At 41.4% G+C, this 12,582-nt stretch overlaps 1 protein-coding gene across 1 annotated transcript in view; it reads right to left on the bottom strand.

Moving 5' to 3' along the window:
- Nucleotides 1–12,582, bottom strand: part of EDRF1 (erythroid differentiation regulatory factor 1) — a 30,523-nt gene that overhangs the window by 4,037 nt on the left and 13,904 nt on the right. Inside the window, exons 13-24 of the mRNA XM_075423913.1 lie at nucleotides 11,329–11,589; nucleotides 9,398–9,469; nucleotides 9,132–9,282; nucleotides 6,719–6,907; nucleotides 5,472–5,672; nucleotides 4,860–5,078; nucleotides 3,688–3,911; nucleotides 3,112–3,270; nucleotides 2,672–2,821; nucleotides 1,409–1,562; nucleotides 997–1,112; nucleotides 83–246 (exon numbers count right to left, since the gene is read on the bottom strand). Coding sequence (XP_075280028.1) covers nucleotides 83–246; nucleotides 997–1,112; nucleotides 1,409–1,562; nucleotides 2,672–2,821; nucleotides 3,112–3,270; nucleotides 3,688–3,911; nucleotides 4,860–5,078; nucleotides 5,472–5,672; nucleotides 6,719–6,907; nucleotides 9,132–9,282; nucleotides 9,398–9,469; nucleotides 11,329–11,589 — 2,060 coding nt within the window. The remainder of the gene's footprint in view (nucleotides 1–82; nucleotides 247–996; nucleotides 1,113–1,408; nucleotides 1,563–2,671; nucleotides 2,822–3,111; nucleotides 3,271–3,687; nucleotides 3,912–4,859; nucleotides 5,079–5,471; nucleotides 5,673–6,718; nucleotides 6,908–9,131; nucleotides 9,283–9,397; nucleotides 9,470–11,328; nucleotides 11,590–12,582) is intronic.

The raw sequence follows: 12,582 nt of genomic DNA, 5'->3' as shown, positions 1-12,582 counted from the left end.
CTTGCACACTTAGGAGCATGTAGTTTGTACGTATTTACGGATGAGAATCACACCTACATGCACAGACCAAGGTTCAACTCACCCAATTTTTTTTTTGGTTGAAGTTAACAATTTAATGGATTGGAGGAGAAGGAATGACATTCTGGACTCAAAAATACCAAGCAGTTTCAACACTTCTTCTTTGTTAAGGCCGGCAGAGGAATCACTGGGTGGCATGTTCTCAGCAGTGCTTTCACCCTGGCTTATCTGCAAGAAGAGAGACAACAGAAGCCACTTCATTGAATGCCACCGCGGCAGGGTTACGGCGACAGCCACGCTTGCCGGCGAGCGCACTCTTCCCAGGAGCAGCGCCGATGTCACAGCCGCGCTGCACCCTGTTTACGAGGCTTCAGTAGCTGGCTCAAATCCACACCGTGCACAAATCATGCCGATTGCATATGTTGTACATATATGTTGGAGTATTTAGTTATGAAAACATCAGGGGAATGTGGACTTGACTACTGAATCTGTTGCTCAAATTGCCAGCAAGGGATGAACACACGTCGGCACATAATGCAAGTAATTCTTTACTTAGGCATCAAGAACCTATTAACCCTGGCTACAGATAACCTTCCACAATTTAACATTTCAATATCAAGTATACTACACAGAGAGAATTCCCGTTTATACTGTACACACATTCTTAAGTTAAGATGACTTTTAAGGGATAATGGGGTTGCACAGAACCCCACTCACTCAGTCACTCCACATACATCCATATACAAACAGGTTTTAGTCCACTTCTGGATGAAGGGTGTGCTCTATTTTTTTTTATTTAAATCCACTGAAAGGCTAAAAGTGAACTGCAATAGGGTGGACAGGGTTTCAACCTATCTAACCAACTAGCTCTACTGAAAAGCAACCAAGCAGTACCAGTACCATCACTGCCAAATGACCAGTTCTACGTGAATGCAAGCGATCCAAGGCAGCAGACAACCACACCGCTTTTCCGATTACCTGTTCGCTTTCTGCCACAAGCTCCTTTCCGATGAGCTGAAACGCACCCTTGGTCTTCACCATGATATCTAGGGCCCCGAACAAAGTCTTTAATTTCCCAGCACTGCTGTTCTGACCTTCAAAAAAAAAAAAAAAAAAAAAAAAGAAAAAAGTCAAAATGCAGGACAGACAGCTTGTGTTATGGATTGCACTTTTTCTTCCATCCAAAGATTTCAAGACTGCTCACAAGCAAAGCACATGCTGTTCCTGGTCAATTGAAAATCAGTAAGATAAAAATGTCTATTCTCTCAAAGAAAATTCTGCTCCAAGAAGCAGATTACTCCTGCTCTCACATACAAAGTTATCTGAAAATTAAATTAAATAGGTCATGGTAGTTTGGAAAGCTGTTGCAGTAAGACAGAGCCAGACTTACTCGCCATCTGGAATTCTGCAAACGCCACTCTTTCCAGCTGCACACGAAGGAACTCGCAGGGCGCGTCCTTCAGGAGTTGGAAGAGTCGTACTGCTTTGCTATAATGAAGATCAGCAAGTACTCGGTGCTGTTTCCTCAAATGTTCATCACCAACCTGCGCTCAAAGTAGGGCACATCGTAAACCCCAGGCACTTCGTATGTTCATGAGGAAAACATTAGAAAAAAACCTGCATGCGTTGGCAGAGGAGGTACCAACAATTGTTCCCCAGCTCATTTCATAATGGTTCATCTGAATGCCTGCACGGTTCTAGAACACATCACCAGCCTGCCGTCTTGGAAACTACTGCAATTTCACAGAATCACAGAATCACAGAATAGTAGGGGTTGGAAGGGACCTCTGTGGGTCATCTAGTCCAACCCCCCTGCCGAAGCAGGGTCACCTACAGCAGGCTGCACAGGACCTTGTCCAGGCGGGTCTTGAATATCTCCAGAGAAGGAGACTCCACAACCTCCCTGGGCAGCCTGTTCCAGTGCTCCGTCACCCTCAGAGGGAAGAAGTTCTTCCTCATGTTCAGCTGGAGCTTCCTGTGCCTCAGTTTGTGCCCATTGCCCCTTGTCCTGTCACTGGGCACCACTGAAAAGAGCTTGGCCCCATCCTCCTGACACCCACCCTTCAGATATTTGTAGGCATTTATAAGGTCCCCTCGCAGCCTTCTCTTCTTCAGGCTGAACAAGACCAGTTCCCTCAACCTCTCCTCGTAGGGGAGATGCTCCAGTCCCCTCACCATCCTCGTAGCCCTCACAGCTAATGCTAACAAATTCACACCAAGTAGAACCAAGTTAACCATAAAGAATAATAATTTGGGAAAAAAAAAAATCAGAAAGCGATACGCACGTCTGCACTAAGGCTTTAATACATCCTGTGCTAATGCTCTAACAGAAGCCTGGCTGCTGAAGTAGCAGAAGGGTGGCCTGGATGCAAACCCAAGCCAAAGAAAACATTTATCATCAACAGCTTCTGTTGTGAGAGCTACTTAGAACAGACAGAGCCATAAAGCTCAATATAGTCTATAAAGGACAGGCTGCTCTTCAAAGTAAGATTATATTTCACAATGATTTGCAAACAAACCACCTCACAGTTCTTTGGTTAAATCGTTTAGATAACTATATCCCAGCTACAGGTAGAAGGATAAATATCACTCTGCGCACACGCTGGAGACACATGGAACCTCTGCAGAAGAACAAAACCGTCTGTACTAATACCTGGTTTCTCAGGCAACTGTGGTACATGGAAGCAAGCCTGTGGTGGATGGTCGCAGCCCGGTACTGGCAGAGAGGCTGTCGGGCAGACACTGTATCAACATCACAGTATTTCAAGGACTTCATCATGGCTTCACTAACTTCCTTCTCTATCTACAAAATAAAACAAAAAGATGTAGGGTGGTTACTTTGAAACTAGTACACTACTACGTGCAAGCGCAAGGGCTAAAACACTGTTTGTGGCACCATCTTTTCATTTGGCAAAATCTTTAAAAAAGCAAATGACGAAACATTTTATGGTTTGCAGGAAATACTTTACAGAAGTTTTGCAATCTAATAGAGGTTTAGAAGCTATTCCAATATCAATTTTGTTCACTGTTCAGTTTTTCAGGAAGATAAGAGCTTTTTTTTTTTTCCAAGATGTCATAAACGCTCTTTATTACCTGTTCCTGAGCCTTTCTAGACAATGGAGCATAATCCTGCTGTAGAGTTGCCATAGTGAAATACGTAGTAGACAGCTCCCAGTTCACAGAATCCCAAACAGCTGGATGCACGTCTCTCTTACCTAGCGATCTTAACGCCTTCAGGTAGTAGTCAATAGCCTACAAATGACAGAATAATACACATACAGAGTTACTGCCTGTATTTATAGCAACTAGAATTTAATTTCCCTTCACTCATTCTCAAGGAAGCATTCCAAAAATCTCCGAGTCTTCTTCAGTATTTTCTTTATGCCCATTTCAGTCATAATTTTAATGCTGACCACACATTTCTAGCTCCCTTGCATGCGGTACTGCAGTCTGTTACTGAACATCACAGCGCTTTATGTATCAGAGCAAGGGAATCAAACCTCAACAACACTGAAGCTTATACAGTGCAGATTAGGACGGTATGAAAGCAGGAGAGGTATCCCAAGTTATTACGTCAAGTCTTACAGATACTTACAAAGATATTTACAAGTATTCTACAGCAAAAGGCATATTAGGGCATGGGCTATTCTAAGAACAGTATGGTGTTACCTTATTATAATACAGGGCCTCTTCTGGGGAAAACTCTCTTTTGAAGTCGCCTTCGGTTGCACAGTGCGCTTGAGCGCAAATTCGCATCAGCCTCCCCGTGTTGCACAGCAGGAGAGCGGCGTTGGTCGCATCATCAATCGCCTCAAAATTCTGAATTCCTTCTTCAAAGCACGAGAAGCTTTTCTTCCAGAGTTGCTGCTCCGTCGTCGATACAGTTTTACTCACTAGGGTTAAGACACAAGGCTCACCATCTTATTCAGACTCTTAAAAGACACTCAAACATTTCCATTATGTTCTTTTTCTCGTAAACGACCTTTTAGAATTTAAGGGTGGTAAATGATTCTGGAGACCCCATTCATAGAAAATACCCTTAGGAAAACCCCAGTCTTAATACCTAGAGTGCACAATTACACATACGATATTTCAAAAGAATTGTGGTAACGTGACACACAAAAAACAGGAGAAATTAACGGGATAAAACACAGGTAGTTTTTCTCCCCACAGTAACATTCAGGGTACTGCAGTTACTTCTATAAACTTCCAGTATGACAAAAGTAAAAGCCACCAACATCTATTTTCTTCTAGTTTTATATAACTCTTACTTGTAGAAGAGACGTTACTGGTTTTGCTTACAAAAAACTGTCAAAAAAGGAAGCTTAGGCAACCTCCATTTTCCCCCAAAAAAACACAGAAAAACACCACCATCCCCCCCTAAAAAAAAAACAAACCCCAAAAAATCCTGAAAGCAAAGCCTCCAAGGATTTACTTACCAAAAATTCATAGACTGACTTCACTAAAACTATTCTTATGTTCAAAATTAAGCTTACGCTTGTTCATACTGAGCTAAACCAAACACATCAAGCAAGCAACATGCCCTCCCTTCTATCACAGTGTTGGTTTCAACTTTCTATCATGTTTCTGAGGGCATTGTACACACTTTAGAAGAAAATCTCCAAAGCTAGATTCCATTATTCAGTTTAGGCTCAGTTAAGTACAGTGTACAAGACACAGTAGTCTACTGTAGCCAAATATTTCTAACTGACATTGAAGTTCTTCAAATGTACTCCTTATAATCAGAAATACTCCAGGTTTCCCGCACTGCTAGTGAACGTGATCACATGATCGTTGTTGTAACTCCGTGAAATAGCAAAAAGTGAAGAAAGAATACTTGCCCACTCTCTCAGTCTGCACCGCAGCCGCCTGGTTCATGTAAAACACTCCGATCTCGTTCCTGATATTACCCATCCTCTTTAGTACCTGTACACGCTGCTCCGGATTTTGGTTTTTTAAATTACTGAAAAGTAAAATTTCATGTGCTGCTTCATAACATTTACAGCTGACGGAAAGTTGGCATTCCAAGTCCGTAGACAAGTCAGTTGCCCAGGCAAACACTAGAAAACAAAACGCAAAGCCTGCATATCAAACAGTATTTCCAGACAAACTTAAATCTGCCACGGTCATCATTTTGGGCATTCCCCTCCAGACTAAGTATCAGACCCATGTCAGAATGGTCCCACAACTTCTACAGAAAAGCAAAATTTACCCATTACTTAAACAATTACAGTCTTTAGTTATTTTACGGCTTCAGGCAAGTCATACAATACCTTGACAGCCTCCCTGCGTGTGACAGGCACAATAAGCTTGCTCTGAAGAAAAGAGAACTGAAGCGTAATAAACCCTCCTCCAGAAATAATACTGGTGCGGGGTTTGGAGGAAGCACAATGAAATTACTTATGTCTGTCATATAACCGAATTATGGCAGTTATCTTGTCTCAGCATCATACCTTGGCACCTGGATTCTCTGTGAAGACTGTGTAATATTTCCTGATCTTCTTTTGTCTGGTAATTATATTCTTCCAGATATGCCGCTCTGTTGTTTGCATTTTGAGCAAGCATTAATTGGATATCTCCACAAAGGGTTAAACACTGACAAAGAAATACTACTACTTCAGGAAGCATGCTGGCGCAGAGACAACAGTAGGTATCTATTTGGAAAAAAAAAATTACACAGATGAGGGAGCAGAGGGAAGAAAAGAATTAAACGTCAAAAGGTTTGACGCAGACTGACAATATAATTGGTTTTTATGTTACCTGTCACACTCATTCTCTGCATGCAGACAACACATGTTCTTCTAAGACGAACTAAGAGATTCTAAAGTCACAGTTGCTCTACGCAGCTGACAGTTTCAAAACAGCAACTATGTTGTTCAACATGTGCACTGAATCTGGTAATTACAAATGCTAATCTCATTTGACAAAAGGAAAACTGACTTTCCACAAAATAACTCGTGAGATATAGCCTGAAAAATTAATTTCCAGAAGGCTCAGTTTAAACTTCATTCTCAAGCCTTTAAAAGGCTGAAAGCTGAAGAATGTGTTATCGATGAGCATATTGATGCTTTGTGTCAAGATCAAGTGTTCCTGCTCTATAAGCCTCCTCCTGCCCCAAGCCCTACAAACAGGGAAGCAAAATCGCAGCACTATGGTACTAATAGCATTTTTCAATTACTTATTCTCATTATTGTAGTAATATCCTACACAGCCTGACTGTACTTCCTTCATTTTCCTTGGAAATACTTGGAAGATATATTTAATGTTAGGGGAGCATCCAATTCAGCCGATGAACAAGTTTGGTATTTCAGAGTCAGGAATACATTTAAATGAAACTGGCATTTCCAGGGGAAAAACCATCTCTCTGCAGCGACAGCACTTAGGCCACAGAACACTGTTTTGGGCTTGGCACCAGCACCGACTCTCCCAACTTCAGTGCTCTGAAGCTCCAAATCTGCACTCTAAGTTTCCCACTGCGTCAAAATGGGAGCACCTTTCTACCAAACAGAGACGAGAGTTATTCTTACCCCAGACTTCCCTCCAAAATAATGAGCTAGGACACCTAGTTCAACTAAACACCCGGTAGTCACACTTGCCACTGCATGCCACAAGGGTAAATCATGCACAACAGAAGCGTGTGATATCGTGAAAGGTATATACAGGCAATGGCACAGATCACAAATACCTTCTAGCAACTTACCGTGGCACTGTAAAGCCAGCTTGATGTATCGTAACGCTCTCCCATATTTCTGTAGAATCATAGCAGCATCAGATAGGACGTAATAAGCCTTTGACGATTTCAGAATGAGCTGGAGTTTCATTTTATACTGCCACGATCCAGGAATCATTCCCGACTGACTGGAATGCTTATCCTTCTGAAACGAGCCCACTGTAACACAAGCAGAACCTCATCAGTAAATCTCATCTCCGTAACATATGCCTGAGGTCAGACACAAGTCCATCAGCATACAGGCAGAATGTAAATTGCCTCATTACAGCTCTGCACAAGTAGAGTTATGCCAACTTGTCTGCCACTACATTTTTCATCTGCAAAAAGCACCCAACACTTGGAACTTTTTCCATGTACTCCACCTGACGGCCAGGTGTTCGAATACAGCGAGCACAGTGACCATGCAGCTGCCCTCTCATGCTCTGAGCAGCTCCTGAAATGCGGATGCAGTGGCCAAAACTATTCCATTAGGTTGCAGTAGAAAAAAAACAAGAAAACCACAGGCATAATTTGTCACGTTCTCCACCAAACCCTTAGATACATGCTCTGTTCCTGTATGAACAGTTTCAAAGTGCAAAAGCCTCCATCCGTGGGTTTAGCCTCCAGCACAGAAGAAACTGGATAACCTGGTCCTTCCCACAAGGAAAACCAACATCCTTCTCACGCTAGTTTCAAGACATTCTCAGCATAAGATTATGCAGGTTCCTCCTTCAATGCTGCAGTGGTTATGGAACCAGAAAGAACAGGCCACTGACTTCAGGCATACCAAAAGGACAGATTCTGTCCTAACAACATTTGCATACAAAAATGAGTCTCTTGCTTACAGGTGGACCTACAAGGCCTGACTTGCAAGCCCATTATCTTTAGTAAGTACTAGAAGAACTACATGTTTATGTTAGGACAAAGACAAATCTGATACAGCAACATCTCATGCAGTTAAAGACACTGATCACACCTATACTGTATCTAGATACTACTCAGAAGTACTTCTCTTCAAGAATTAGGAGCACTTGTCCTTTCTATATGTAAAAATACACATGTAGCAGAGAAACGACGTAATTTGCATCACAGAAAACAAACCCACATACTGGAGAAGCAAAAGTTTCTCCCTTTTGTTTGAACTGTTTGTCTCTAGGTCCAATTAAATCCTTACAACTCAAACAAGTAACACCATTGCTACTTCAGGGAAGAACTCCAGCACAGCTCCAGAAGTCAACTAAAATATTTTTTTTCTGATCTGTGCAATATTTACCTCCCACATCACCCAGGAAACACTTGTTTCTAAACAGAAAAAGTTCACATGTGGACACCCTCCTTGCCAGCTGGCAAGCAGCTGCAATGTGTCATCAGTTCCAAATTGTGAAGGCAGAACATAGAGCCTGGCTGCAGGAGAGCCGAAACCAGCATAAAATCTACTGTTTCTCAGTAGATCATGGTAAAAATTAGTCTCACAGTCCATATTAACAGGACTGTGCAGAATTCGTGCAAGCCTAATGTAACTTTCTGATGGAGGTGTTAAAATTCTGTGGTCACATGTCTGGTAAAAACTAAGCAAGCATGCGTACGTCTCCAGGTCACTGACATTCAAGAGACAATCATAAAACTGGAAGAGAGACGTGAGAACACTTAAATGAAAAACTCAAAACAGAACTGGCTTATTATTTAGAGATTTTCATACAGGGAATGGAGGAGAAAGGAAAGAATGAAAAACTGTAAAAATATGCAAGGCTTAAATTTCTTGCTGGGTCATGCTTACAGGGCTTCTCACCCTGCAGAGAACTCTATAATTTTCAGAAGAGTCTCTCCTATCCCATTTAATGGCATTCCAGATAAAAAGAAAACAGACAGACTACAGTCTGAAACTTCTCAAGTTTGAGTATTTAAGCAAACAAAGCATCTTTTATTTGCTGCTTCCTTCCACAAATGTAGAGTTACAGGAAAGAAAACAAAATCGTAGTCGACGTTTCATATGCAATTCAGCAGCAAGCATAATGTAGGAGAAAAACCTACCAGAAGCAAGTTCTTCCACAAAACTTCCAAGTCAGAAAAAAAGAATGAAGACTGTTTTAAAAACAACCCCCCTCACCAAACCCCCAAATACTAAGCCCTAACGGAAGTCATCGGCAACTCACATCTAAATAAGGTCCAGTAACATTATGTGTTTACTAATAAAAGACGCTTTGATATGCAAAATACCCCAGATGAGCTATTGTTTTCATATTTAAAAAGAAACAGACTGTTCTCCAATTTTCAGTATACTACTTCTGCTTAGGCAATAGCGTAATTGGTGACTTAGAAGTACACTGTTTTGACAATCAAAATAAAGTAGCAGCAGTTTGTGTTGGCACTGGGAAGGTGTTATTTGCACAACAATACAACTTACTTTTGTCTAAAAATAATGCCATCTGTTTTTCCAGACACTCGGGACCACCACTGGTGGATTCATCTTCATATTTCAATGGGATTGGTGTGCTGGGGTCAGCTGCAGGAAGGTCACCCTCTTTTTTAACACTGCTGTCAACAGACTTCAAGCCCTGCAAGAAGAAGAAATAATTTAATTCACCCTGAAAGCACTATTCAGCACATACAGAAGACACCAAGCACTGGGTACTAGGTGAAATGTCATTAGAAAGTTGATGATAAAGTTACCTCCAGGACGTAGCTGAGCACTAGCCTGCAGCGCTCCTCAGTGCCATGGCAGATGGGAAACGCACAGCTCGGCTTCAGGGAGCAGGGCAGCAGGGAAGCAATGAAAAGAGAATAAATGTTCAACACACAAAATGTCAAAGTTACTGGCTAGAAGATGCAAATCATAGAATGGATTACGCTGGAAGGGACATTTAAATGCCAACTAGTGCAACCTCCCCTGCCATGAGCAGGGACATCTTCAGCTGGACCAGGTTGCTCAGAGCCCGGTCCAACCTGGCCTGGAATATTCCCAGGGATGGGGCCTCGCCACCCTCACTGTAAAAAATGTCTTCCTTATATCCAGCCTAAATCTCCCCTCTTTTAGTTTAAAACCATCACCTCTTGTGCTATCATTACATGCCCTGCTAAAAAGCCTGTCCCCATCTTGCATATAGGCCCGCTTCAAGTACTGGCAGGCTGCAATAAGGTCTGCCCGGAGCCTGCTCTTCTCCAGGCTGAACAGCCCCAGCTCGCCCAGCCTTTCCTCACAGGAAAAATCTCTCTTCCAATAAGAGATAGCACTAAGATAACCTGTTACTGAAACATCTGAACTCTATAATAAAGTATCGCAGTATTTCTTTCCTTTATCCCAGACAGCAATTCACATACCCAGTCGTCTACACTGGGTCTCTCCTGGTAATGCCAGAGACAACGCAAAGAGGAGAAGAGATGAGACAACTCCATTCCCTAATAAGAATTACAAAAGCATCCACAGCTGGTTGGCAACACAGAGCCAGGAAGACAGGCAGATTAAATACTCTGCAGAAATATTTTCTTCAGCCTATACATCAGAGCTGCACTTTCGTCACCTCTGAACAACTCAGTGTCTTGGGCGTTTTTTGGGGGGTTGTACTTTGTGTTCTTCTGGGGTAGAGTAGAAGGGGCAGAAGAAACGGGAAATGGAGTGCTTCTGCACCTGTACAGGTTGTTTTATTTTTCACCTGATGGACCCTGAAGTGTTAGAAATTAAGATAGCAATAAGAGTTACAAATTTTTTTTAGGAAATCTTGTTCTTTGCTACTCAGCACAGATGTTAGAAAAAAGGTTTAGCTTTTGACCAGTGAGAGTCATTTCATAACCATATCTCTATACAGGTAAGACAAGTAAAACATCAGAAGAAAAGTAAAATGCTACGAACAGTTTCCTCGCTGATCTTCGTGGCTTCTCGTATTCCTCTATTTTGTTTCAATAATAACGCACAGAAAGCACGATGAAGGTAGCAATATTACACTTCTGCCAATTCGTTGATTAAGCACATGTATGTCAGTTTCAGGAATACTATGACTATGCACCCAGCTGTCCCCTTTGACACAACACACACATATGTGCAGAGTAAAGTTTCATCTCTCTTTTAAAATTAGCCATTACCAAAATTTCAAGGAAATCAAATTGCTGTATTCTGACCAGTTACCTTGGAAAGACAAATCAAAGAGGGAAATCAAAGACTATGTGGATATGAAGTAGCTGATGCTCTCAGAGAAAGCCACAAGTGTTAATATTACTCCAGAAAAAAAAAAAAAACAACCACACTACAATAACCTAGGTATCCACACAAACTTGTGGTCATTTACAGCTCTTACACATGGCCACAGCTGGCAATGTTTTCTCTGCTGCCATGACAGGAATAATTTTCCTCTAGCCAGCCATGCAGACTCATGCCATAAACCACACGTGCAAGACGGTAGAGGAAAAGCTACATTAACTGTGCTACACTGTAAAATTCAATGACCTCAAATTTTATGAGCAGCTCATGAAAATTTTGTTTCCCTACTGCCTCATGCTTCAGTTAACCTGAAGACAAAACTAACAGGTAACCAATTTTCAATAATAAACCTTGCACGTGAACCGAATCTTTCAAGAAAACCCTTAAAAAAATCCAGAACTTCACTTACACGTATTCGATGAACAGACTTGTATTTTTCTGGTACTGATAACTCTCCAACGGATTTGATTATAGCCACTGCTTTATTGTCATCTGGTGGATCAGAACTGTTACTGTAAGAACCGTTTTCATCACTGTCTGGCATTTCTTCTTCTTCCTCGCTATAGCTTTCATCAGAATTTCCATTTATAGGGAAGTCCGTACTGTCTTCTTTTTTAGGTTCATCCAACTGAAAAAGCTCTGATAACATGTAGTTTGCTGAAGCAATAATCTTTTTAAATAAGAAAAAAAAATTTAATTTGTTTTCAAGTTAAATGTTCTTTTTAAGAGGCAACATCAATTCAGTTTGTCTTAAAATAAGGAATAAACAGTACATGCAAGTAGGTATTTGATCAGCTGTAAATACAGCCTGTACACACACATACACACACACTGTATGACCATGCTTTTGAGCCCTGATTTTTATCAATATTTAAGAAGCAAATGGCTGGAGACAGCATCTTATCAACTATCCACATATGTGCACACAGCTCCTGCAATCAAGCTTGCCCACCCTTGGTTTTAACCCCCAGCTTACAAGGTTTTCACCTCTTGTTTTGCAAGTGAGAGCATAAAGGCAAAAACTGGGAATATAGACCACCATAGCCCATGATGCTTTCGTCTGGGGGGTTTGGTTTAAAAGAAAAATAAATAAGAGCATCTCTTCATCACCCTATTTACATCTTTTGAGCACAACCCTAACAAACTCCTTGTTTATTAGCATCTTTTGAGTTTTATGGATTCTCTCAAACTGCAGCTAGCTGCATTCCAGAGAAGCTTCTACCTTCTTCACTTTTGTTCTATTTCAGGCAAGAAAGGTAAAATCTGCCATAAGAAAAAAAAAAACCAGCAGCTATCTTCTTAGTTGATGGTAAGGAGGTATTTACCCTTTCTCTTCTCTAGACTGCTGCTGCATGGAGAAAAATGAGGAAGTAATGAAAGCTATGTTCTGGCAGGGCTCGGCATCAAGCAGTCTGCATTTCACTCCTTCCTGCTTCTTCAGTTTATTCATCGTGTACTTTAACATTATACACTGCCAGAGTTTCAAAACATATTGACAACGGAGGAGATACTGGATACAAGCATTTAAAAGCTACCCTTTAGCAGCAGCAGCATTCACAGTACTAAAAGTTTAGAGCATGAAGAAATCAATTTCAACTTCTCAAAAACAAGAAAACCACCAGAACTGACAACTCAATAAATAAAGAGATTCAAACTGAAACTC

This window comes from Opisthocomus hoazin, chromosome 6, assembly GCF_030867145.1.
Source record: "Opisthocomus hoazin isolate bOpiHoa1 chromosome 6, bOpiHoa1.hap1, whole genome shotgun sequence".
NCBI lineage: Eukaryota > Metazoa > Chordata > Aves > Opisthocomiformes > Opisthocomidae > Opisthocomus > Opisthocomus hoazin.
The sequence above is the reverse complement of the archived record's forward strand: the minus strand, read 5'-3'. Positions and strand labels throughout refer to the sequence as shown.